A 27,537-nucleotide genomic window follows, 5' to 3' on the forward strand; every position below is an offset into this window, starting at 1 on the left:
TGTTAGCGAATTCCCGGAAGTTTGCGGGGGTATGCTAGTTCTGAACGTCACATGCTAATGTAAAAAGCTGGTTTTTGATATAAATATGAACTTGATTGAACAAAACATGCATGTATTGTATAACATAATGTCCTAGGGTTGTCATCTGATGAAGATCATCAAAGGTGAGTGCTGCATTTAGCTGTCTTCTGGGTTTTGGTGACATTATATGCTGGCTTGAAAAATGGGTGTCTGATTATTTCTGGCTTGGTACTCTGCTGACATAATCTAATGTTTTGCTTTCGTTGTAAAGCCTTTTGAAATCGGACAGTGTGGTTAGATTAACGAGAGTCTTGTCTTTAAATAGCTGTAAAATAGTCATATGTTTGAGAAATTGAAGTAATAGGATTTTTAAGGTTTTGAAAATCGCGCCACAGGCTTCAAGTGGCTGTTACGTAGGTGGGACTAATTCGTCCCGCCTAGCCCATAGAGGCTAGATAGCAAAGCCAACCAAATATACACCTTACCGAACAATCATTTTGTAAAGTACATAGACCTATTGCTCTGAAAAGCATTGTTAGATCCAGTATGATATTAGCCAGAAGGCTCTGATGTAAGCTAGCTAACCAGTCAAGTCTATGGAAGAGGCTACCTAGCTAGCATCAGCTTTGCAGTGGTTATACTATGTTGAAATACTGGTTTTCAAATTTTCTCAAATTCTTCTCACAAGCGCATTGCTGTAGTTTTTAAATTCTGTGAATATCATTTAGTAATTTTAACGAATTTGATCCATAATTAACAAGATCTCCTCCATGTTCGCAATGACTGACAACGCTCTGGAAACGGCTCCCCCGATATGAAGAGGGCTTGGAACATTTGAGCGTGGAATGTGCATTGAGGGTATTGTTGGACATCATAACTTCAGCAGGATTCCAATACAAATTATAGAACACTTTGCAAGACATCATAAAGAGACTTGCAGATGTGGCCTGCAAACCAGGAGTTTCAGACTGCTGTGTTAGTGCAAACTTGGCTGTCGAAGTATGGTATTGTCAAAAAAAATTATCTATTGTCATAAATAATTAAATTCTTATGATAAAGTATTAACTTAGTTGAACAAAGACTGTGCAGTTTGAGCTACAGTAGAAAAGACAAAGGAATCTGAGCTCCATCTTGTTTTTAACTTCTGTCTGTAAAACATTGTTTTGCTAAAGATAAACTGTGTCTTTGGTGGCTACCAACTAATGCTGAATCACAAGACAAATAAATATGTCAGATACAGAATAGAACAGAACCTTAAGCTGCAATAAAAATGTGTATTTTTGGGGACATGTACGCATGTCCCCAAAAATGTCTTCCATTTTGACAAACTTTTTCCCACTTGCCATAAACAGCACTTTTACTATAATTGGGAGTGAAAACCAGATTACTTTCAGAGCTCTACTCACACAATCAGAGCGGATGTTTTGACGATGTTTGGTATAATTGTTGGAGTCGTTTTCTGTGTCTGTCTGTCCACTAATTACTGATCAGAGCCACAGTTGCCAGACAAACACAGAGAAAAACAATACCTGGAGTTTTACAGACTTACAGAAAACACAACAGTCTCAGACTCATATGCATCCTACCAGACTCTACTATAAACTGGTCAGACACTGGCGCCTGTCTCAAACCTAGTTGAATACTTTATTCGGAACAACAATGAAGACTTGTGGGTATAAAGGATCCAATTATGTTAGAGGTCTCACGGATGCTTGGACCTGTTAGTCAGTGATGTGGGTCTTTCCCTGAATTCAATACTTTTTGGGTAGTGTAACTTCGTGGGGGAAAAAACATTATATTTTAACATTCTGTATTGACGTGCACATGTTAAACTTAATAAAAACATGTTTTCCCATATCAAGAGGTTAAATTAAAAAAATGACTATTGTAAGTGCCTAATAAGTGCCAAATAAAGTAACAGGGTTGACCGTAACAACGTTGACCGTAACAGGGTTGACGATTTCATATTAAATCAGCCATAAATCCCCTTATGACAGAGGGAATGGTAGATTGCTGTGTGACACAGGGAGGGGCAATTGCATGCAAGGTTAACAAAAAAATGTAATTGTTAAAACATTTCTAGCATGTCTATCTATGGGTCACAGGGTTGATGTGTTATGCTCGACCGACACAGTTTTCCACCACAAAACCAGCTCAAATAATAGTTTCACAATATTAAAACGACCTTAAAATGAATCACTAATCGCATGAAATAAATAATAATCTTTAGAAATGACTTTGTAAAAGCAACAAAATAACTAGGGTTTTACATTAATGATGAAAACTTGGAGAAATGTTGTAGTTAAGTGAGTTGTACTCTTCAGAGAAGTCACAGAGAGTGCACAGAAAGACATTTATTTATTCATATAAAACATAACATTGATTGAATTGTCCATGTGGTCTATATTAAAGGGCACTTAATTTAATATAACAAGCTTTTACAATCTAGTCTTGGTGCACAATTTCTACTTGAAATATCAAAGTGATGCAAAAGGGACTCATTTTGTGGAACGACCCATGTAGTGGTAAGAAAAAAGAGGTCCATAAGAGTAATTGTAGACTACAATAACCTCAGCAGATACAACAGTTGTAAAAGTTATCTGTGATTAATCTCTATCCTGTGGTGTCTGGTCCTGGTGAGCCACAGTTTTAGCTGAGCCTGAGGATTCTGTACAGCTGATGATTATTCTGAGTTAAACTGAACCCTAACCCAACTCCTGCTCCTCCACACAGGAACCAGCTGACATGATCAAAGTGTTGATGGGGAGCATGTGTGTGATTTGTAGCAGACAGATAGGCAGGAGCAGCCTGGTTACAATAGGACACAAATCAGTGAAGGGGCTATTATGCAACAAGTTCTCACAGTCTCACGTCAAAATGAGATGTTCATCCATGTTAAATTCGAATGGTTAAAGTAGGAGTTAAGGTTTGGGATAGGCTAATTCTGAAGTGTTTAAGGTTCAGTTTATGCATTAAGTCCACATTTCTTAAGGTTAGGGTTAAATTAAGGAATTAACTCTGAATTCGTAATGTTAGGCATTAACTCTTAATGGTTAAGGTAAGGGTTAAAAATACAATTTTTCTTGCTGCATTTGAACATGCCCATCCAACATTCCTGTCCACGATGTCTGAGGAAATACCAAAACCCACTTGAAAATCTATTTGTCAATATAATGCGTTGTCATCCCTACAGCCTCTGATCAAGCAGACTCACTAAACAAAAATACAGAGTTTGTAGATTATGTCGGAGTGTTGGCATATGCCTGTCTGTCCGTCTGGTTTGCTTAATATAAGGAATTTGGTGTATAGCATTTACTTTTACTTGAGTACTTTTTCCACCACTGAACAGTGCCTTGCAAACGTATTCATCCCCCTTGGCATTTTTAAATATTTTGTTGCATTAGAACCTGTAATTTAAATTGAATTTTATTTGGATTTCATGTAATTAACATACACAAAATAGTCCAAATTGGTGAAGTGAAATGAAAAAAATAACTTGTTTAAAAAATATCAAAAAAATAAAAAACGGAAAAGTGGTGCGTGAATATCTATTCATCCCCTTTGCTATGAAGCCCCTAAATAAGATCTGGTGCAACCAATTACCTTCAGAAGTCACATAATTATTTAAATTAAGTCCACCTGTGTGCAAGCTAAGTGTCACATGATCTGTCACATGATCTCAGTATATATACACCTGTTCTGAAAGGCCCCAGAGTCTGCAACACCACAAGGCAAGGGGAACCATGAAGACCAAGGAGCTCTCCAAACAGGTCAGGGACGAAGTTGTGGAGAAGTACAGATGGGTTATAAAAAAATATCCGAAACTTTGAACATCCCACGGAGCACCATTAAATCCATTATTAAAAAATGGAAAGAATATGGCACCACAACAAACCTGCCAAGAGAGGGCTTCCCACCAACACTCACGGACCAGGCAAGGAGGGCATTAATCAGAGAGGCAACAAAGAGACCAAAGATAACCCTGAAGGAGCTGCAAAGCTCCACAGCTGAGATTGGAGTATCTGTCCATAGGACCACTTTACGCTGTACACTCCACAGAGCTGGGCTTTATGGAAGAGTGGCCAGAAAAAAAGCCATTGCTTAAAGAAACAAATAAGCAAACATGTTTGGTGTTCACCAAAAAGGCATGTGGGAGACTCCCCAAACATATGGAAGAAGGTACTCTGGTCAGATGAGACAAAAAATGTGCTTTTTGGCCATCAAGGAAAATGCTATGTCTGGCGCAAACCCAACACCTCTCATCACCCTGAGAAAACTATCCCCACAGTGAAGCATGGTGGTGGCAGCATCATGCTGTGGGGATGTTTTTCATCGGCAGGGACTGGGAAACTGGTCAGAACTGAAGGAAGGATGGATGGTGCTAAATACAGGGAAATGTCTTATGGGAAACCTGTTTCAGTCTTCCAGAGATTTGAGACTGGGACGGAGGTTCACCTTCCAGCAGGACAATGACCCGAAGCATACTGCTAAAGTAACACTCGATGTCAGGTGCGTCGTAGAAAGTGGACCAAGGTGCAGCGGGTATCGTGCTCATCTTCTTTTATTTATATAGTGAACACTTAAACAAAATAAATCGCCATCAACCAACAGTTCCGTAAGGACACAAGGACTATACAAAAAACAACTACGCACAAACACAAGACAAAATAAACCCACTTAAATATGACCTCCAATTAGAAGCAACGACAATCAGCTGCTTCTAATTGGAGGTCGTTCCCAAAACTAACATAGAAGTAGAAAAACTAGAAAACCCACATAGAAATAGAAAACATAGAACATACACCAAAAACCCCGAAACACACAAAACAAACACCCCCTGCCACGCCAACAAATAACCCCTTTTACTGGTCAGGACGTGACAGTATTCCCCCCCCCCCCCCAAAGGTGCAGACCCCGGTGCAGACCCCAAAATTAAAGGGAGGGAAGGGAGGGTGGCTACCGTCACCAACATCTACCGTGCTACACCCCCCCCCTCCCCAATCCTCCAACTATGGAGGTGGCTCTGGCTCCGGCCTTAGTCCCCATTCAAACCTGTCCACCCCCGCTGAAGGCTCAGGGCTGTAGCCCACCGCTGAAGGCTCTGGGCTGAGGAGCGACTCTGGGAGCGTCGGACTGGCGGGTGACTCTGGCTGCGCCGGACTGGCGGGCGACTCTGGCAGCTCCGGACTGGAGGGCGTCGCTGGAGGCCAAGTGCTCACAGCAGGCACTGGCTGTACCGGGTTATGGAGGCGCACTGGAGGGTGAGTGCGGGGAACAGGAACAGGGCGTATTAATGGCAGAGTGCTCACAGCAGGCACTGGCTGTACCGGGTTATGGAGGCGCACTGGAGGGTGAGTGTGGGGAGCAGGAACAGGACGTACTGGACTGGGCTCGCGCACTAGAGGCCTGATGCGTGGGGCTGGCTTTGGAGGCGCCAGACTGGTGACACGCACCTCAAGGCTAGTGTGAGGAGCAGGAACAGGGCGTACTGAACTGGGCAGGCGCACTAGAGGCCTGATGTGTGGGGCTGGCTTTGGAGGCGCCAAACTGGTGACACGCACCTCAAGGCTAGTGCGAGGAGCAGGTACAGGACGTACTGAACTGGGCAGGCGCACTAGAGGCCTGATGCATGGGGCTGGCTTTGGAGGCACCAGACTGGTGACACGCATCTCAAGGCTAGTGCGATGAGCAGGAACAGGGTAAACTGGACCCTGGAGATCCACTGGAGGTCTGGAGCATACAGCCTGCACAAACCTTCTTGGCTGAGTGCTAAACATCGCCTGGACATACTGAGGAGCTTTTACCGATCGCACTGGCCTTTGAATGCGTCTGGGCAATACAGTGCGCATTTCCGCATAGCTCGGTGCTTTCTTGATCCGTCGCTCCCCATAATAAGCACAGAGAGTTGGCTCAGGTCTCCATCCTGACTAGCTCCCTTAGTTTGTCCTCCCAGAATCGTCGTTCATCCTCCCACGTCCATCCTTTTTTTCGGTGCTCCAATCCCCACTGCTTGGTCCTGGTTTGGTGGGTAGTTCTGTCCATGTATTGTCAGTGAACCTTACAGGACTGTTTTTCGTCGTTTGTTTAGTATAAGTGTTTTTGGTTTGGTTTTCTTCAATAAAAGAAGATGAGCATACATATACCCGCTGCGTTTTGGTCCACTCACTACGACGCTTATGACAGAACTACCCAAAAAAAGAGGACCAAGCAGCGGAGGAAGGAGCAGCAGAGGAGCTATAAGGAGTCATGGACCTGGGAGGAGATCCTGGATGGGGCAGGACCATGGCACCAGGCTGGGGAGTACCAGCGCCCTAAGGAGGAGCTGGAAGCAGCCAAGGCGGAACGGCGCCATTACGAGGCGTTATACGCACCGAGTGGCAAGTGCGAGAGGCAGCCCCAAAACATCTTTTTTGGGGGGGCACACGAGTAGTGTGGCTAAGTCAGGCAATAGACCTGAGCCAACTCCCCATGCTTATTATTAGGAGCAACTGATCAAGAAGGCACCGAGCTATGCGGAAATGCGCACTGTATTGCCCAGACGCAGTCAAAGCCCGGTGCGGTCGATACCAGTTCCCTGCAAGTGCCATGCTAGTGTGGGCATCCAGCCAGGGAGAAGTGTGCCGGCGCAGCACATCTGGCCACCAGTGCGTCTCCAAGGCCCAGGCTACCCTGCACCTGCTCTACGCACGGCAGCCATCAGTCCTCAGCAAAGCCCAGTTCACCCTGTGCCAGCACTCCGCCCGTGCAGGGATACGCTGACAAGCCAGCCAGTAGGGGTTGTGCAAGGTGTGCGCTCCAGACCTCCAGTGCATTTTCAAGACCCGGTGTATCCTGTTCCTGCTCCTCACACTAGCCCTGTGGTGCATGTTATTGTTCTGGCACCTCCAAAGCCAGCACCATGCATCAGGCCTTTAGTGCACCTGCCCAGTCCAGTACGTCCTGTCCCTGCTCCTCGCACTAGCCCTGTGGTGCATGTTACTAGTCTGGCGCCTCCAAAGCCAGTCCCACGCACCAGGACTCCAGTGCGCCTGCCCAGTCCAGTACGTCCTGTTCCTGCTCCTCGCACTAGCCCTGTGGTGCGTGTCACTAGTCTGGCGCCTCCAAAGCCAGTCCCACGCATCAGGCCTTCAGTGCGCAGTCACCGTCTAGAGCTTCCGGCGACAGTGCCCCGTCCAGAGCTTCCGGCGACAGTGCCCCGTCTAGAGTTTCCGGCGACAGTGCCCCGTCTAGAGCTTCCGGCGACAGTGCCCCGTCTAGAGCTTCCGGCGACAGTTCCCCGTCCAGTGCTTCCGGCAACGTCCCACAGTCCGGAACCGACAGAGACGGCCCACAGTCCGGAACCGACAGAGACGGCCCACAGTCCGGACCCAACAGAGACGGCCCACTGTCCGGCGCAGCCAGAGTCGCCCGCCAGTCCGGCGCAGCCAGAGTCGCCCGCCAGTCCGGCGCAGCCAGAGTCGCCCGCCAGTCCGGCGCAGCCAGAGTCGCCCGCCAGTCCGGCGCAGCCAGAGTCGCCCGCCAGTCCGGCGCAGCCAGAGTCGCCCGCCATTCCGGCGCAGCCAAAGTCGCCCCTCAGCCCAGAGCCTTCAGCGGTGGGCTACAGCCCTGAGCCTTCAGCAGGGGTGGACAGGTTAGAGTGGGGATTAAGCCCGGAGCCAGAGCCACCTCCGTGGGGGGAGGTTTGGGAAGGGGGGGTGTAGCACGGAAGCCGTCGGTGACGGTAGCCACCCTCCCTTCCCTCCCTTTAGTTGGGGTTAATTTTGTGTTTTGTTTGAGGTGCATACGGGGTCTGCACCTTTGGGGGGGGGGGGTACTGTCACGTCCTGACCAGTAAAGGGGGTTATTTGTTATTGTAGTTTGGTCAGGGCGTGGCAGGGGGTGTTTGTCTTATGTGTTTCGGGGTTTTTGGTTTATGTTCTATGTTAGTATATTTCTATGTTTGTTCTAGTGTGTCTATTTCTATGTTTACGTTTCTTGGGTTGACCTTCAATTGGAGGCAGCTGTTCCTCGTTGCCTCTAATTGAAGGTCCTATTTAGTAGGGGTGTTTTTCCATGGGATTTGTGGGTAGTTGTCTCCATGTACTGTCAGTGAACCTTACAGGACTGTTTTTCGTCGTTTGTTTAGTATAATTGTTTTTGTTTTTGTTTTCTTCAATAAAAGAAGATGAGCATACATATACCCGCTGCGTTTTGGTCCACTCACTACGACGCTTATGACACTCGAGTGGTTTAAGGGAAAACATTTAAATGTCTTGGAATGGCCTTGTCAAAGCCCAGACCTCAATCCAATTGAGAATCTGTGGTATGATTCAAGGATTGCTGTACACCAGCGGAACCCATCCAACTTGAAGGAGCTGGAGCAGTTTTGTCTTGAAGAATGGGCAAAATCCCAGTGGATAGATTTGCCAAGCATATAAAGACATGCCCCAAGAGACTTGCAGCTGTAATTGCTGCAAAAGGTGGCTCTACAAAGTATTGACTTTGAGGGGGTGGGGGGGTGAATAGTTATGCACGCTCAAGTTTTCTTTTTTTTAGTCTTATTTCATGTTTGTTTCACAATAAAATATTTAGCATCTTCAAAGTGGTAGGCGTGTTGTGTAAATTAAATGATAGAAACCCCCCAAAAATCCATTTTAATTCCAGGTTGTAAGGCAACAAAATAGGAAAAATGCCAATGGGGTGAATACTTTGCAAGCCACTGTACTTAAGTACATTTAAAACCGGATACTTTTAGTCTTTTACTCAAGTAGTATTTTACTGGGTGACTTTCACTGTTACTTGAGTCATTATCTATTAAGATATCGTTTCTTTTACTCAAGTATGACGATTGAGTACTTTTTCCACCGCTGCTATTGTGTGTGTGTTTGCATGAGTTGTTCAGTCTCAGACAATCAGTGTGTCTCTGGTTTGGGGTGAGTCTTTTTGCCTCTATGTCACTTGAAAGGGACTGTGGCTACATGGAGACTGATAGAAAGTGGCAGGACCTTTCCCCTGTTTCCCCTGTTTCCCCTGTTTCCCCTGTAGCTCTGTTCATGGTGGTCTTGTCCTGGAGCAGGATGGCAGCTCTCTGATTCAATTAAAAACACCACCAATCTAGCACACACACACCCACACACACACACACACACACTCACACATACACACACAAAGCATTCCACAGTGGTCTTTGTAATTCACAACATCCCTCAGATACAGCTCTCTCTCAGATCCAGTTTCACATTCTTCTGTTCCATACCACTTTAATAATATGCTCTGCACTGAACGACAATGGCATGTCATTTGTCATAAACTGGTATAAATGAGTGGAGGGTTGAAAGTTGTTGTAATGACAGCCATTGACAGGTGTCATGCCAACCCTTATGATGGTCATTTGTCAGTATGTTAGCTCCACAAATCGAATCAGAATGGGAATATTCCATAAACAAGGTCAACTAAAGCAGAGGTCAGGAGAGAGAAAGACCTCAGGTCTCCCCAGTCATAAAGCCAACCGTGTCATAGTGCTTTTCAAATGTTTTTTCAATTCCGCTCCTCTGTTCTGTTCTCCTGAACCCAAACGTTACAACCATAAATACACATGTCACCAGGCCTAGCATGATGAATGACAATACACAGGAGGCTTGATAGGCACTTCACGTTGTCACACACACACAGATCAGTACATTTCAGAGTGCTCCGTATGATGGATGATAATATACAGCAGCTTTGACGATCACTTCCGCAGATCACTTGAGCGGTGTAACCCAGCCTTCCGCTGAACCATCTCTGACTAGGCCTGGGTTTCACATTACTGGCACTATACACAGGGAAACAGTCTGTCCAGGGAGCCCAAGCACAGTACGGGCTCTGAGCCAACATGGTGGCCACATAGCTTCCATAACTTCATGGAATGTCTGACCAGGTGAGCTGCTCAGAAATTATCTCTGGTGTCTGACAACGGGAGGGAAGAAGAGAGGGAAAGGGGAAAGAAGGGAAATGGGGTCGGGGTTCAGGGAGCTATATAAGAAGTTGATGAGCTGTACCAATACAGGCAGAGGACAAGTGATATTTTTTACGTGTGTCTGCCGAGTGCATTCAATGTGCTGGGAGAGTGAGGGTGCAGGGCTGTACCAACTAAGGAACTAGACAGCCCAGATATATGTCATCTATGAGTGTTCAACAACATTCTGTTGGCCAACCATAACAGACCTGGATTCTCAGTCAGAGTGCTTCAGATCTACCTTTCCTCTCTCCCTCTCCTTCTGTCCTCTCTACCTCCATACATTTCTATCTCTCCCAGAGCTACTAAACTGATGGTATCAGAGTTTCACAACACGCCAAACACTGAATGGGCTCACGGACGGATGGACACAAACACACACACACAATACTGAGAAATCACACAGTACATGTGTGCCGAGCCATATGACGTGCACCTGTGTAAACGGGCCTAGTATCTGGTGGCTCTGTAGAACAGTGGGTCCTCTCTGCTTCTGAACACTGCTGGAGAAGAGTAGTAGCCATCCCTGATCCCGGCCTGACCTCTGAGCATGGGGTCTGGTATATACACACTACACGCTCTCTGCTGCTGCTGTGCACTGTGGCGTGTGTGTGTGTGTGTGTGTGTGTGTGTGTGTGTGTGTGTGTGTGTGCGTGCGTGCGTGTGTGTGTGCGCACGTGCGTGCGTGTGGAGTGCATGTGTGCATGTTGCGTTCGTGCGTGCATGAGCCCATGCATACGACTCTGTGTGTATATGTGTGTGTGTGTGTTGGTGTGTGCAGGAAAAGTCGTTGGACAGAGGCGGATATTGACCCAACATTAACATGAGTGAAAATATTTGGACTGTGTGAGGAGACCTTGAGAGGAACTCCTGGATATGGCATAGTAAAACAAACCATCGACAACAACAGTCATTCACACTATCGCTCCCAGACGTTTTGGTAAAGCTTGCTACGTGTTTGTCTAAGAGGAAGCATAGTGAGGCTTCTTTGTTACAGGCCAGGTGGGTAACAGTGAAACGTTTGGTAATGAATATAAAACAGCCAGATATGTTAAGATCAGATGTTTTAAATGTTAACGGACCTCAGATAACCTATATGGAAATATGTCCAATCCCCGACTTTTGCCTGATTCTTGATTCCAAATTAATAAGGGGATGTTGGAATACAACAGTGAATACTGTACATTCACACAGATCTCCTCTCCTCTCCTCTCCTCTCCTCTCCTCTCCTCTCCTCTCCTCTCCTTCTCTCCTCTCCCTCTCTCCCCTCTCCTCTCTCTCCCTCTCCTTTCTCCCCTCTCCTCTCCAGAAACAGGGATAGTGAAAGAGAGAGGGGTGGAATGGGGTGAGAGGAAGAAAAGGAGATCATTCACAAGAGATAGATGGCAGACAGCTGGTTGACTAAGAGGGTGGAATAAAAGGGGTGTATACTATGAATGACAATGTTAAATCATATCTGAATGATCCCTACCATTACACTGAGAAAGACAGTAATAAGAAAGAGTGTAATAAGGACGGAGTGTAATAATGAGTGTAATACAAAGGAAGGAGTGTAATAAGGAAGGAGTGTAGTAATAAGGAGTGTAATACGAAGGAAAGAGTGTAATAAGGAAGGAGTGTAATAAGAAAGAAGGAGTGTAATAAGAAAGAAGGAGTGTAATAAGAAAGAAGGAGTGTAATAAGAAAGAAGGAGTGTAATAAGAAAGAAGGAGTGTAATAAGAAGGAGGGTAATAAGAAGGAAGGAGTCTAATAAGGAAGGAATGTAAGAAGGAAGGAGTGTAATAAGAAGGAGTGTAATAAGGAAGGAGTGTAATAAGAAGGAGTGTAATAAGGAGTGTAATAAGGAAGGACTGTAATAACAAGGAATGTAATAAGAAGGAGTGTAATAAGAAGGAGTGTAATAAGGAAGTCATGTAATAAGAAGGAAGGAGTGTAATAAGAAGGAAGGAGTGTAATAAGGACGGAGTGTAATAATGAAGGAGTGTAATAAGAAGGAGTGTAATAAGAAGGAGTGTAATAAGACGGAGTGTAAGAACGAAGGAGATGCACATCAGAGTGATTTCAAATGTGGAAAATAATCTGATAACTATTCCACTCACCTCCTCCTCAACAACAGATAATGATTTATAATTAAGGGTTGTTAACATAACTGTGTGTGTGTGTGTGTGTGTGTGTGTGTGTGTGTGTGTGTGTGTGTGTGTGTGTGTGTGTGTGTGTGTGTGTGTGTGTGTGTGTGTGTGTGTGTGTGTGTGTGTGTGCGTGTGCGCGTGTGTGTGTGTGTGAGTGAGTGAGTGTGCGTGCCTGTGTGCATGCGTGTGTAATGAGAGCTCTGTTGTGTTCAGCCAGTGAACAGGTGCAGAGTGGGAGTTAGAGTCATTCGACCTCTGGGAGGACAGCTGCTTCTCTATGGACCATGATCCTCTCTGCTCCTGACTTAAGCATCCTTTATAATCAAAGAATCCATGCCGATGGATACACACTATATGTCAACTGCGGGCTTACACTCTCTCTCTCTCCCCCTTGTTTTCTCTCTCAACTTTGGAAGCAAGTGATCGGTCTCTTTTGAGATGCGGTTCTATTTCCTGCTTATCACACGTATCCTGCACATACTGTGTAATGGAATCAACAGACCAATGTGGGAAGGACTGCAATTAGAAGAGTTGTGTCAGTGGTTACACATGTATTTCAAACATCAGAGAAACATCCTATCACAACTGTAACTCTGCTAAGCCTGAACCGTATCAGATCTCCTGATTGTATACCAATCACACAGCTAGAGAATAATAATACATATTAAGGCTGTCATGGTGATTTTTTTATCACATACATACACACACCCAGACACACACAACACTTTCATCATACAGAATGCACAAAATTCAGTGAGCAAAAGAACTGTAACGTTTCAAATAGATCCATGTAATTGGAGGTAATCAGATTCACAGAAATGGTCTCCTTGAAGAAAATGGAAAGACAAAAAAAGAAAACAAAGGACTCCAAAGAGGGGGGACATTTGTTCACTGTTATAAACACAATAAGGAGTGTTGACCATATCTGTCACAGGCTACACACAAACACACAGCTTGGAGAAAGAACAGACAGTAACAGCAGGATCTTCTGGAGAAGAGAACACACTAATAACAGGGCTTCAGACAGATGAGAGAGAAGAGGGGGAGAAGGGAGACAGAGAGGAAGGGAATGAGAGAGATACAGTGGAGATAAAGGAGAGAAGGAAAGTGGAAAGTGACAAGTGAGAGTACAATTTTAAACAAAAAAGCTAATAAAGAGTGAGAAATAAGGGTCAGAGGGGAAAGGAAAGAGAGAGAAGGAGATAAAAGAAGAGGGAGAAACTAAAGAGTCAGGATAAACTTTGGCTCTGGTCCATGTTAATGCTGCAGGAGAAGGGCGGTCGGGGGAAGAAGTGGAGGAGGACAGGGAGAGAGGGAGGAGAGGAGATGAGAGGTGGTGGGCTGTGCTGTGCGTTGCAGTGCTGTGTGGCGCGTGGAGAAGCAGTATTTCTTGGAGCAGAGCAGGGGAGAGGCTGACCCTGAGATACAGGGTCAGGCTGCACTTCAGCTGTCAGAGAGAGAGACTGTGAGAGAGAGAGTGAGAGCGAAATTGAGGACAGATAGGAGAGAGAGTGAGAGAGAGAGAGACAGAGAGAGAGAGAGACAGAGAGAGGGGAGAGAGAGAGAGAGAGATTGACGAGTGATAGGAGAGAGAGAGAGAGAGCGAGAGGAAGAGAGAAAGAGAGAAGGAGAGCGAAAGAGAGAGAGAGTGGGGAAAGAGAGAGGGAGAGAGAGATGTTTCTTCTCATTAGCAGGAGTCAAACGTCAGCCTTGAGAAGGAAAATTAATGAATTAATGAATGGCACACACACACTGGTATGTATCCTCACCTCTGAGGAGTGGAAGCAGTATACATTAGTGAACACGGTTGTTTGGATCCTCCTTGCCTGATCAGAGAGAGAGAGAGAGAGAGAGAGAGAGAGAGAGAGAGAGAGAGAGAGAGAGAGCGCGCAAGAGAAACATCCCAAGAGAGACAGAGAAAGAGAGAAAGAGAGAGAGAGAGAGAGAGAGAGTCTCCCTCTGCCTCTTCGGCTTCTCCTGGGCTAGTGGCCAGACACTGACTCTCTTGGATCCTGGAAGAACACAAGCTGAGGATACCACAATGCTGCCTTAGACAGAATGACAGAACACACAGCAGCACTTTGGAAGGACTATCAGCAGTATTTATTTTCCTTCATTTGTTCAGATAGAAAGAAGATACAACATCCCTGCCAGGCTGCCACAAGAACGACAGTCAGTCGGACAGACGGACAGAGAGCAGCAGTGGTCATGCAGCTCGGGCTGTAACAGCTGGAGTACTCTCTCTCGCCTGAAGCAATTGGTTTTAGGAGCTAAGTTCCTCACTCCCTCTCAATCACTGAATCATAGTCCTGTAGGATCTCCTCTCATAAAGATGGACACAATACTGCAGTAGCCCCTACAGACTGAGACAGAACAGTACAGCTCCACTTGGAGATCAGTAGAAGGAAAGTGTGGATTCTTCCCTCTCGGAGGGCTGAGATACCTGCGATACCTCTGGTCAGAGACTGGATTGCTGCCTTTTCCTATGGACGACAGTTTGATGATGATACTGTATATCTGATTCAGTATAACATACTCTGGTCATAGAGCCTGGACTCTCCCATGTGGATATTTCCTACTCTTCCCTTGGACTTCAGTGGTGATTCACACTGGATTGGCTTACTCCCTGTCCAGTGTGTGTGTGTCAGGATGGAGTGTGTAAAGAGTGTGTCTCTGATTCTGAGTGTTTTCCTGTTGAGCTCAGCACACTCAGCCCAGAGCGTCTACCCCAGAATACGACTCTCCCATAAAGGTAGGAATCAGGAACGTTAGTATGTGCGTGCTGGCTAAGCGTCATCATTTATGACATATTCATGCACAGTGTTCTCTATAGTCCTAACTAGTCAAAGCATGCTAACATTTTTGTTCCAGTTATGTCACAGCAGGTGTGTCAGTGACAATATAGAATGTTTACTAATAGACACCTCTGCACAACCCCTTAACAGTTTGGAGAAACAAGTTATTACTTTACTAAACTGCTCGTATTCATCACTAAGTGTATAGCTAGCCACAGTATCATCTCTGCTGTTAGAAACTGTTAATGAGTATTTGAGATTACTCTATGTAAGACGTAAGAGGACCTAAACTCATCTATGACATTGTAAAGTGGGTTTCTCCATGTGATTATCTTGGTATTTTATTAGGATCCCCATTAGCTGTTGCAATAGCAGAAGCTACTCTTCCTGGGGTCCACACAGAACATGAAACAGTCAAAGGTTTGGACACACCTACTCATTCAAGGGTTTTTCTTTATTTTTTATATTTTCTACATTGTAGAATAATATTGAAGAACTCAAAACTATGAAATAACAGATATGGAATCATGTAGTAACCAAAAAATTTTTAAACTGTTCAAATTATATTTTATATTTTAGATTCTTCAAAGTAGCCATCCTTTGCCTTGATGACAGTTTTGCACACTATTGGCATCCTCTCAACCAGCTTCACCTGGAATGCTTTTCTAACAATCTTGAAGGAGTTCCCACTTATGCTGAGCACTTATTTTCCTTCACTCTGCGGTCCAACTCATCCCAAACCATCTCAATTGGGTTGAGGTGGGTTATTGTGGAGGCCAGGTCATCTGATGCAGCACTCCATCACTCTCCTTCTTGGTCAAATAGCCTTTACACAGCCTGGAGGTGAGTTGGGTCATTGTCCTGTTGAAAAACAAATAATACTCCCACTAAGCGCAAACCAGATGGGAGGGCATATCGCTGCAGAATGCTGTGGTAGCCATGCTGGTTAAGTGTGCCTTGAATTCTAAATAAATCACTGACAGTATCACCAGCAAAGCACCCCCACACCATCACACGTCCTCCTCCATGCTTCACGGTGGGAACCACACAAGCAGATATCATCCGTTCACCTACTCTGCGTCTCACAAATAAACGGAACCAAAAATCTCAAATTTGGACTCATCAGACCAAAGGACAGATTTCCACTGGTCTAACGTCCATTGCTCATAATTCTTGGACCAAGCAAGTCTCTTCTTCTTATTGGTGTCCCTTACTAGTGATTTCTTTGCAGCAATATCGACCAATAAGGCCTGATTCACACAGTCTCCTCTGAATAGTGGATGTTGAGATGTGTTTGTTACTTGAACTCTGTGAAGCATTTATTTGGGCAGCAATTTCTAAGACTGGTAACTCTAATGAACTTATCTTCTGCAGCAGAGGTAACTCTGGGTCTTCCTTTCCTGTGGCGGTACTCATGAGAGCCAGTTTCATCGTAGCGCTTGATGGTTTTTGCGACTGCACTTGAAGAAACTTTCGAAGTTCTTGAAAGTTCTTTTCCGTATTGACTGACCTTCATGTCTTAAAGTAATGATGGACTGCCATTTCTCTTTGCTTATTTCAGATGTTCTTGCCATAATATGGACTTGATATTTTACCAAATAGGGATATCTTCTGTATATCAACCCTTCCTTGTCACAACACAACTGATTGGCTCAAACGCATTAAGAAGGAAAGAAATTCCACAAATGAACTTTTAAGAAGGCACACCTGTTAAATGAAATGCATTCCAGGTGTCTACCTCATGAAGCTGGTTGAGAGAATGCCAAGAGTGTGCAAAGCTGTAATCAATGCAAAGGATGGCTGCTTTGAAGACTGAAATATAAAATATATTTTGATTTGTCTAACACTTTCTTGGTTACTACATGATTCCATATGTGTTATTTCATAGTTTTGATTTCTTCACTATTATTCTACAATGTAGAAAATAGTAAAAATAAAGAAAACCCTTGAATGAGTAGGTGTGTCCAAACTTTTGACTGGCACTGTACATTTAAAAACGGCACACTTCTTGTTGTTGACTAGAGGATTGTTTTCTTCCTCTGGCCACGGTGGCTGGCATTCCACAATGTGGCATTCTACTGTTATGCTGGTAGGATGAGAGAGGGGCACACTGGTAAGGTTATGGTGGTGTGTGTGTGTGTGTGTGTGTGTGTGTGTGTGTGTGTGTGTGTGTGTGTGTGTGTGTGTGTGTGTGTGTGTGTGTGTGTGTGTGTGTGTGTGTGTGTGTGTGTGTGTGTGTGTGTGTGTGGTGTTTGCAGTGTATATCTTAGGGAGTATGAGGGCTCTGGCTTTGTAGTTAAGTCTGTAGTTAACACAACCTCTTTTCTCTCTTCACTGTGTCTTTGATCACTATAGCAACAGTAACACACATACTGTAATTCCACATAAAAAGGTGTCGGCCATAGTTAAGAGTATGTGTGGAATTGTCCTGGTCAATAAATAGGATATGTGTAAGGGGCAAAGCAGTGAGTTTGTCCTGGGAGTAGAACAGCGTGGTTTATCCAAATGGTACCCCACTATGAAGGCTCACTGGGGCCTGTTTGTAATATTTTCCCTCTCTTATCACCATGCTAGTTTAGATAACATCTCACAGTAAATTACCTTAATAAATACAGATATAGGATATTCATTTGAGCCAGTTTGCTACAGCAGGAAAATAATCCTGCAGGAACAGGAAATGTGAATTATTATGTTGATTATAATTATTGGACATTTTTGTAGGGGTTGATACATTTTTTGTTGAGGCAAATCAAGTCTGACATTTTAAAGTGGAATTACAAACTTTAGAAGCCTTTTTTAAACTCAAATACACTACAAGTTTACATTTCCTGCTGTGCAAATTCTCAGCAACAAAATAGTGATCAAATGAAAATCCTATATCTGTAGAAGGAGGAGGGAGAGGGAAAGAGAAGGGAGAGAGTAGGAAAGGAGAGCTAAAAAGGGATGAATAACTGAAAAAGTGAAGAAGAAAAGAATGCTAGAAGAAGGGAAAGAAGGGAGAGACGAGCCCGGGAGGCAGGGAAGGAAAGACCGAGAGAGATGAGAAATGGTAGAAATGGAGAGGAGAAACAGAAATAAGGGAGGGAGAGAGTATGGTTTGTTTGCTAAGTGAAGTGTGTTAGGCTGGTATACTGACAGAATCCCTTGCTGAGTGTTGAGTTGTGCTGATGTGTTCAGTCATAAACGTCACATCAATTACAGTAATAACACTGACATTCATATTTCACCTGAGTCATTACTAACCTGGGGGAGAGAAGCTCCACTGACTGATTTACACACACAGCGGGACAGAGAGAGAGAAAGAGAAAGAGTTAGAGTGAGAGCAAGAGAGAGGATAAGAGAGAGAGAGAGAAAGGCAGACAGATGGAGGAAGACACACCACAGGAGAGGAGAGGAGTGGAGAGGAGCGAAGAGACGGTGGGCACTGGAACAGGCCTGTGGCTACCCCCATCCACCATGAACTTGTTCCAAAGTTCTATTTCAAGCTCTCTCATACTGAACTCGATCTTAAACAAACTTTCATTTTGTCTGCTGTATGTCTCCTCTCCCTCAGTCCACCCTTTTCCACTCCATCGCTGTCTCTCCCCCATCATTCTCTTACTCAAAATCAAATCGAAGTTTATTGGTCACGTACACAGATTTGCAGATGTTATCGCAGGTGCAGAGAACTGCTTGTTTTTCTAGCTCCAACAGTGCAGTAATTATAAAAATTATAATTATAATAAAAAACAGAATCCAGAAGAAAAATAAAATATATATTTTATATAGGATGGGCAATGACTAGAATACAGTATATACAGTTGAAGTCGGACGTTTACATACACTTAGGTTGGAGTCATTAAATCTCGTTTTTCAACCACTCCACAAATTTGTTGTTAGCAAACTATAGTTTTGGCAAGTCGGTTATGACATCTACTTTGTGCATGAGACAATTCATTTCTCCAACAATTGTTTACAGACAGATTATTTCACTTATAATTCACTGTATCACAATTCCAGTGGGTCAGAAGTTTACATACACTAAGTTGACTGTACCTTTACACAGCTTGGAAAATTCCCAAAAATTATATCATGGCTTTAAAAGCTTCTGATAGGCTAATTGACATCATTTAAGTCAATTGGAGGTGTAACTGTGGATGTATTTAAAGGCCTACCTTCAAACTCAATGCCTCTTCGCTTGACATCATGGGAAAATCAAAAGAAATCAGAAAAATAATTGTAGACCTCCACAAGTCTGGTTCATCCTTGGGAGCAATTTCCAAACGCCTGAAGGTACCACGTTCATCTGTACAAACAATAGTACGCAAGTATAAACACCATGGGACCACGCAGCCGTCATACCGCTCAGGAAGGAGACACGTTCTGTCTCCTAGACATGAACGTACTTTGGTTTGAAAAGTGCAAATCAATCCCAGAACTACAGCAAAGGACCTTGTGAAGATGCTGGAGGAAACAGGTACAAAAGTATCTATATCCACAGTAAAACTGTCACATACCATGACACTGGAGAGATGATGCAGGTATGGGGAGTAAAACATTTAATAAAGAATGGACTTGGAGCGAGCCCTGCGGTTGCGAACAGTGCAATTGTCGTACCAGGTGGTGATACAACCCAACAGGATGCTCTCAATGGTGCATCTGTAGGAGTTTGTGAAGGTCTTAGTGGCCAAGCCAAATTGTGCTGTTGCGCCTTCTTCATGACACTGTCTGCGTAAAGGGACCATTTCAGGTCGTCAGTGATGTGCACGCCCGATGAACCTGAAGGTTTTGACCCTCTCCATTCCTGTTGATGTGGATGGGGCATGCTCTCTCTGCTGTCTCCTGTAGTCCACGATCAGATCCTTCATTTTGTTGACGCTGAGGGAGAGATTATTTTCCTGGCAACACTCCGCCAGGACTCTCACCTCCTCCCTGTAGGCTGTCTCATTGTTGTTGCTAATCAGGCAACAAAGTCATGGGTGAACAGGGAGTACAGGAGGGGGCTGAGCATGCACCCCTGTGGTGTCCCCGTGTTGAGGATCAGAGTGGCGGAGGTGTTGTTGCCTACCTTCACCACTTGGGGTCGGCCCGTCAGGAAGTCCAGGACCCAGTTGCACAGGGACAGGTTCAGACCCAGGGCCCTGAGCTTAGTGATGAGCTTGGAGGGCTCTCTTTGAAGGCTGAGATGAACAGCATTCTTGCATAGGTATTTTTCTTGTCCAGGTGGGATAGGGCAGTGTGCAGTGCAATGGCGATGGATCTGCTGGGGCGATATGAGAATTGTAGTGGGTCTAGGGTGTCCCCCCTTCCCCCCTTCTCTCCTGTAGCGTGTTCTGACTGGTAGAGCATGCTGTAGAAGGCTGCTGGTGAATCCTATCATTATGGAATGAAAAACATCTAAGCTTTAATAATAAGTGTCTCATGGTCTCTGCCAGCTTTGATTTACACCCACCTACCGACACACTGAGACACACACACACACACACAGAGAGAGAATAATGTCAATACTTTACCATGTGCAGGCCTTGAAGGCGGATCTGGAAAAGAGAGGAATGTGGTTAAAATCTCTGCTATTAGCCCTGAGGAACTAAACTATCACAATATTAACTATCACAATCTATCTGGATGTGGAGGAGTTTGTTTGAAATCATGGATGTAGTCATCAGAGATGTGTGACCCAGTTTCTGTCTGGCTTACAGGTGTTACAGTACTGTAGAGATCAATCAAGTCTACCCTTTAGGTTCGTGGAAATATGCTCTCAGATGGACATCCTCCAGGACTGAGTTTACAAGTCAGAATTATTTTGGGAATATTATCAGAGCTTCCATCTCAGAGCTCTGACATTGAGATACCATCTTGTCTTCTGTGTTTATATTATCACTATCTCTTTCTCCACTCTTTCATTCCACTCATCTCCCTCTTTCCTCTCCTGCCTCTCTTCCCTGAACATTTCACCACGTGTAAGCGCAACTCTTTTCCAACACTGTTGATCTTTTCCATCAACTATAATCTCCATTTACTCTCATTCCTATCAATTGGCTTTGAAGATCTGCTTTTGGAACGAGTTGCAATCACAGATTGTGTCCAGTTTCCAAAGCAGAACACGCTTTATGAGAGCCTAATACACTCTCGTTGGGCAGTGCTTTCAGCCAATCAAAACTCTTAAATCCTAGTGGTCAAAATTGTCACATCTGTCTGATTGTCTAAAAATGGCTTCCAGAGGGATTGGTCTGGCCATAGTATTACAATGAATAGAACAGAACTCCTTATTAAAAAACACAATGAAAAACAATAACAGAGCTGTAGAATACATTACATTACTTGAAATGATATGTGGTCTTGCATCATATGTTGTCTGTGTCCTTTTTATTGTCTGTCTGTATATTCTGTTTATTGTGGAAACACCATTTCACCAAGTCAAATTCCTGTACATGCTAATGTATTTGGTAAGTAAAGGTGATTCTGGATCTGCTCATCTGCGTATTGTGGCCCTGTAGTGAACTCTTCATGGTAAAACAAGTGTTCTATCATACTGTATGTTTAATGAGAAGTTTTTACTGCTGGCATGTGTCAGAGTATGATGTGGTGGAGGCAACGGGACAAATGAAGCGATGGGGTGGAGGGAGAGATGGAGCCAACACATTATTTATCTCTCTTCTACCATCTCCATCTATCTCTGTCCTCACACTTGGCTGGAAGCTGGACCTTCACTAGGATTCCAACACAGACAGTTTTTTCAGAGTCTCAATCCAGTTATTAGCTAAAGAAATACCACAGAGAGCCAGGCATTGGACTAATTGACTTGCCATAACTATGGACAGAGTAACTAGCGACAGAGTAACTAGGGACAGAGAAACTAGGGACAGAGTAACTAGGGACAGAGAAACTAGGGACAGAGTAACTAGGGACAGAGTAACTAGGGACAGAGAAACTAGGGACAGAGTAACTAGGGACAGAGTAACTAGGGACAGAGTGACTAGGGACAGAGTGACTAGGGACAGAGTAACTAGGGACAGAGTAACTAGGGACAGAGTAACTAGGGACAGAGTGACTAGGGACAGAGTAACTAGGGACAGAGAAACTAGGGACAGAGGAACTAGGGACAGGGTAACTAGGGACAGAGTAACTAGGGACAGAGTAACTAGGGACAGAGTAACTAGGGACAGAGTAACTAGGGACAGAGTGACTAGGGACAGAGTGACTAGGGACAGAGTAACTAGGGACAGAGAAACTAGGGACAGAGAAACTAGGGACAGGGTAACTAGGGACAGAGAAACTAGGGACAGAGAAACTAGGGACAGAGAAACTAGGGACAGAGAAACTAGGGACAGAGTAACTAGGGACAGAGAAACTAGGGAGAGAGTACAGGCCTCCTTCAAACGCAGGTTATTAGCTCTCCAGTATTGGCATGTTCTCTAGGCATTGCAGACGGGGTCCTCTGATTCATACATTCCAATCTGAGTTCAAGCTTAACTGTGTCACCACACCCAGATAATAGTTACCTGTACAGAGGCTCTCCTCGTTGAATGTGTTTAAAGAGACCATTATGGGTTTAAGAATCACATTAAACTCTGAGCAAAAGTTGTTACTGAAGCTGAAAGTGAGAGGTAGTTCTCTGCTGCTTCTGATCACAGGGAAAAACATTATTATACCCCACACTAACGGCCAATTTTAATAAACATATTCCTGTTGAAAACCACAGCAATTACTGAAAAGTGAACTTTAGCATAATTCAAACAGTACCTCTGCCAAATGAATCTTTATTTAGAAAGCATAATAATTTTGTAAGATTGGTAAATATTATTTCTAAAACCTCTGATTTTCTGTGCGTGGTGAATCAAGTGCTCAGGTGATGTCAGAGTGTTTGGACAGGGATAATGTCAGATATGTTCACTTGGATAAATAAACTCCTGCCACTGCCATGTTGTAGCAGAACATTTTCCTCTCAGACAAGTCAAACAGTGAGCGCCTAAAAGCTCTCATGGCCATACTTCACCAACACACTACTTTAAACTACACATACAGTACCTTACATACTTCATACATAATTCCATGCAGTAAAAGCACACAGTTAAGACAGCTGGTGTCCCCCTATTGTAGATGGCATTCTGAGGTGATTTAAAATATGCAGAACTTATTGTGCTTCATCTCTGATGCCTATTCCATCCCTGAGATGTTTAGAGTTTGCACATTTTAGATGTGTACACCACTTGCATTCTGATCATTCCTGATCCTCCATGGCTCTGTTCCACTACAATGTCTAGTCCTTGTTCCTCTGTTCAATCTTTGATATCCTACTGTGCAGTACTCAGGTAGTAATTACCAGTAAGGAGCCCCCCTCCGAGTGGTAATATAAAACCTTACTTCCCAGACTAGAACAGAAGAGAGCTGCTGTATGTGTTTAAAAGTCTTAAATGGTCTTCCCTGTGTCTCAGTTGGTAGAGCATGGTGTTTGCAACGCCAGCATGGTGTGTGCAACGCCAGGGTTGTGGGTTCGATTCCCACAGGGGGGCCAGTACAAAGAAAAATGCATGAAGTGTACGAAATGTATGCATTCACTACTGTAAGTCGTTCTGGATAAGAGCGTCTGCTAAATGACTAAAATGTGAATGGCTGAGGTGGGATTGTGATGAGGAATGAGTTGGGGAATACCAGTGTTGCATGAAGCCCTGTGTTTGTTAGATGAAGTCCTGTATCTTTTAAATGAGGGAGATTTATCTCATTAAATATAGTCTTTATATTAAGTACTGTATAAGTACCTGGATAAGATGTGAGAGGGAGATGAGCATATTCACCTCAGGGGAGGGTATTTATAGGATCTCTTTCTCTGTTTCAGTCTCTCTCTCTCTCTTTCTGTCGTGTTTGTTCTCTGTAGGTCTGTAGTGTCAAGAGGGTGAAACAGCTTGTGAGACATTTCTGCTCTGACCTTTTAACAGTACAAACACCAGGGGGAGATGAGCAGGGTTGAGAGAGAGGGAGAGAGAGAGAGAGAGAGACAGAGAGATAGAGAGAGAGAGGGACAGAGAGATAGAGAGTCAGAGAGAGCGAGAAAGAGAGAGAGAGACAGAGAGCGAGAGAGAGGGACAGAGAGAGAGATAGAGATAGAGAGAGAGAGGGACAGAGCAGAGAGAGAGAGAGAGAGGGACAGAGAGAGCAAGAAAGAGAGGTGAATGAGGGGATGAGAGGATGCAGTGGGTGAAATGATAGTGGGGTGAGGGATCACGGGTTAGGATATTGTGAGAGGGGGTTAGGGATGAGGCAGCGGTGATGTGAGGTAATGCAGATTTAATCAGGCAGCACAATGCAGTCTGTTTGCCTATATCTAGCACAACCACCACTTCCTCCCTTTGAATGAACCTCAGCCTTTACTACCCCCACAGACACACCATGGAGCAGATGGGGTTTAGGGTTTTAGAGACGACTGTTGCTGGGGCATCTACTCTGCTAGCTGGGCTTTAATCAAACTCCATCATAATATAATCTCTGTACACTCTCTGAGAGACTCCGTCTTTGTGTGTCTGACGTGAGCAGTGCTCAGAGATATTAGCCCTCTGATGTCTGTCTCTCTTTTGGGCTACAAGGATTTACACCCCACAAAACAATGCACAATCTAGTCACGTCAAACTTAAAACAGAGTTGGGTGAACCACATGACAGTGTGTTTGTTGTGTTGTTGATCTTTACAGGAAGTATTATGTCAGGCAATTTGGTTCTCCTGCTCTCCAGATGTAGCTATGGTCTCATTCAAAGATCACAGGTCTCATTCTTCCTTTGTCATCCAGCCGTCTCTTCTCTCTGCCTTCCCAACTCTTCCTTTTACTTTATATCCACCTCTTAGTCCACCTCTCTTCCCCTATGTTTCCCTCATGTCCTCTTCCCATCGCTCCTCTCTTCTCCCCAGCTCATCACCCCTAGCTCCTCTCTTCTCCCCCAGCTCATCACCCCTAGCCCCTCTCTTCTCCCCCAGCTCATCACCCCTAGCTCCTCTCTTCTCCCCCAGCTCATCACCCCTAGCTCCTCTGCTACTCTCTTCTCTCCCCCTTTCTTCTGTCCTGTCCTACTCCATGTGGCTCTCATTTTACTCTGTGACATCATTCCCCCATGCGTGGTGGTCTTGGAACACATGGCCATCCAACGTGCAGGCGCCACACACACTTCCCTCTGGGGACTACGGAGTCTCACGCCCCCCCTGTAGAAATACAAGAAACACTCATTATTTTCCTTTATAATGCAACCCTTTTCCCATCTCTCTTTGTTTTTGATCCTGCACTACTTCATTATTCAGTAGGCTGTGTCTCTCTGCAGACAAATGGGAATGCCTGTCATCAGTACATACACTTTAACATTGAACCTGTGGTTAGAACTAACAACTTGCCAGTGGCAAGACATCAACTTCTTCCAACAAATTGAATTATTGTCTTTACCTTTCCCAAGGTTTGCCAAGGTTCATGTTTAATTGACTCCTCTGTATTCCTCTATAACTACACATCAGTGTTTCCCTCGCCACAGTTGAGAAAAGTAAAGGAAGCCTTGTTTCCTCCCAGTCTGACACACTCCACTCTCTCCCATAGTTGCTGAAAAGTTATAGCATTTCCATGGAGGGATTTAAATATTGTATTATTATTTTATTTCTCTAAATCTCTCCTGCCATCTCTCAGCACTCCCCACGCAGGAGATGAAAGGATTAGACTTGAGGGAGTCTCTCCTCTTTTTCTCTCCCTCCATTTTCCATTTGAAGTGGGAGCACTGTAAGACCTGTGTGTCTCTCTCTCGCTTTTGTTTTAGTGAACACACACTCCCTGGTTCAACTCCTTAGATGAAGAGAGGCACACACACACAGCAGCTGCAGAAGATGATAGGGAGGAGAGGAGTGGAAATCCCCTCTGTCTATAGAGACGGAACATAATTAGCTGTTTTAGATAATTATACACTGTTTGACTTGTATAAGCTCTACCTGTTACTAAGCATATCTCCGCATTATCAAATCATCATATGAAGTTTAATTCCAAAACACTATACACTGGATATCAATTTTCAGAAATGTTGGTAAATTAGCTATGGCTATTTTTTTTGGTTTATTAACCTCTCTGGGAAATGTGGAATAGTGAAATAGCAGGGCACCAAATTCAAAACAACAAAAATCTCATAATTAAAATTTCTCAAACATACAACTATTATATCCCATTTTAAAGATACACTTCTCATTAATCCAACCACATTGTCCAACATTAGATTATGTTAGGACAGCGCCGAGACAAGAAAAACCAGACAGCCATTTTCCAAGCAAGGAGAGGCGTCACAAAAAACAGAAATACAGCTAAAATGAATCACTAACTTTTGATGATCTTCATCAGATGGCACTCATAGGACTTCATGTTACACAATACATGTATGTTTTGCACGATAAAGTTCATATTTATAACCAAAAAGCCCATTTTACATTGGCATGTTATGTTCAGAAATGTTTTGCCTCCCAAAACTTCCGGTGAATGAGCACATAAATTTACAGAAATACTCATCATAAATGTTGATAAAATATTAAACTGTTATTCAAAGAATTATAGATACGCTTCTCTTTAATGCAACCTCTGTGTCAGATTTCAAAAAAACTTTACAGCGAAAGCACACTTTGCAATATTCTGAGTCCAGCGCTCAGACAACAACAAGCAATACAGATACCCGCCATTTTGGAGTCAACTAAAATCAGAAATAGCATTATAAATATTCACTTACCTTTGATGATCTTCATCAGAATGCACTCCCAGGAATCCCAGTTCCACAATAAATGTTTGTTTTGTTCAATAAAGTCCATAATTTATGTCCAAATACCTCCTTTTTGTTCACGTGTTTAGTCCACTACTCCAAATGCAGGAAGCGCGCGCAAAATGTCACGACGAAAAGTCAAGAAAGTTATATTTACGTTCGTAGAAACATGACAAACGATATATAGCATGAATCTTTAGGATATTTTTATCATAAATCTTCAGTAATATTCCAACCAGACAATTCCAATGTCTTCAGAAATGAAAAGGAACACAGCTAACTGTCACGTGAGAGCGTGCCACTGAACTCATGTCATTCTCTCAGTCATCTGACTCCAGGACCTCTTATTCTCTCCCTATTCACAGTAGAAGCATGAAACAACATTCTAAAGACTGTTGACATCTAGTGGAAGCCTTAGGAAGTGCCCTAAGTCACTGTATACTGGATAGGGAATCACTTGAAAAACTACAAACCTCAGATTTCCACACTTCCTGGTTGGATTTTTCTCAGGTTTTTGCCTGCCATATGCGTTCTGTTATACTTACAGACATCATTCAAACAGTTTTAGAAACTTCAGAGTGTTTTCTATCAAAATCTACTAATAATATGCATATCCTACCTTCTGGGCCCGAGTAGCAGGCAGTTTAATTTGGGCATGTTATTCATCTGAATTTCCGAATACTGCCCCCTGTCACCAAAAAGTTAAAGAACTTATGAAAGAGATTGGTGTGTTTTTTCACTATCTAATCATGGCATGGGGTTATTCATTGACAGACATGTATTTGTTTAAAATCACTTGATGTTTTTGCAGAATGCTATATATCTGCCTCACTAGCAGAGAAATAAGTAGTACTGCTACAGGACGTTTTACACA

At 43.9% G+C, this 27,537-nt stretch overlaps 1 protein-coding gene across 1 annotated transcript in view; it reads left to right on the top strand.

Moving 5' to 3' along the window:
- The first annotated feature begins 14,010 nt into the window (after nucleotides 1–14,010).
- LOC123724463 (semaphorin-3E-like) overlaps nucleotides 14,011–27,537 on the top strand; it is a 47,749-nt gene continuing 34,222 nt past the window's right edge. The window contains exon 1 of the mRNA XM_045688234.1: nucleotides 14,011–14,879. Coding sequence (XP_045544190.1) covers nucleotides 14,690–14,879 — 190 coding nt within the window. The 5' untranslated portion in view covers nucleotides 14,011–14,689. The remainder of the gene's footprint in view (nucleotides 14,880–27,537) is intronic.

This window comes from Salmo salar, chromosome ssa10, assembly GCF_905237065.1.
Source record: "Salmo salar chromosome ssa10, Ssal_v3.1, whole genome shotgun sequence".
NCBI lineage: Eukaryota > Metazoa > Chordata > Actinopteri > Salmoniformes > Salmonidae > Salmo > Salmo salar.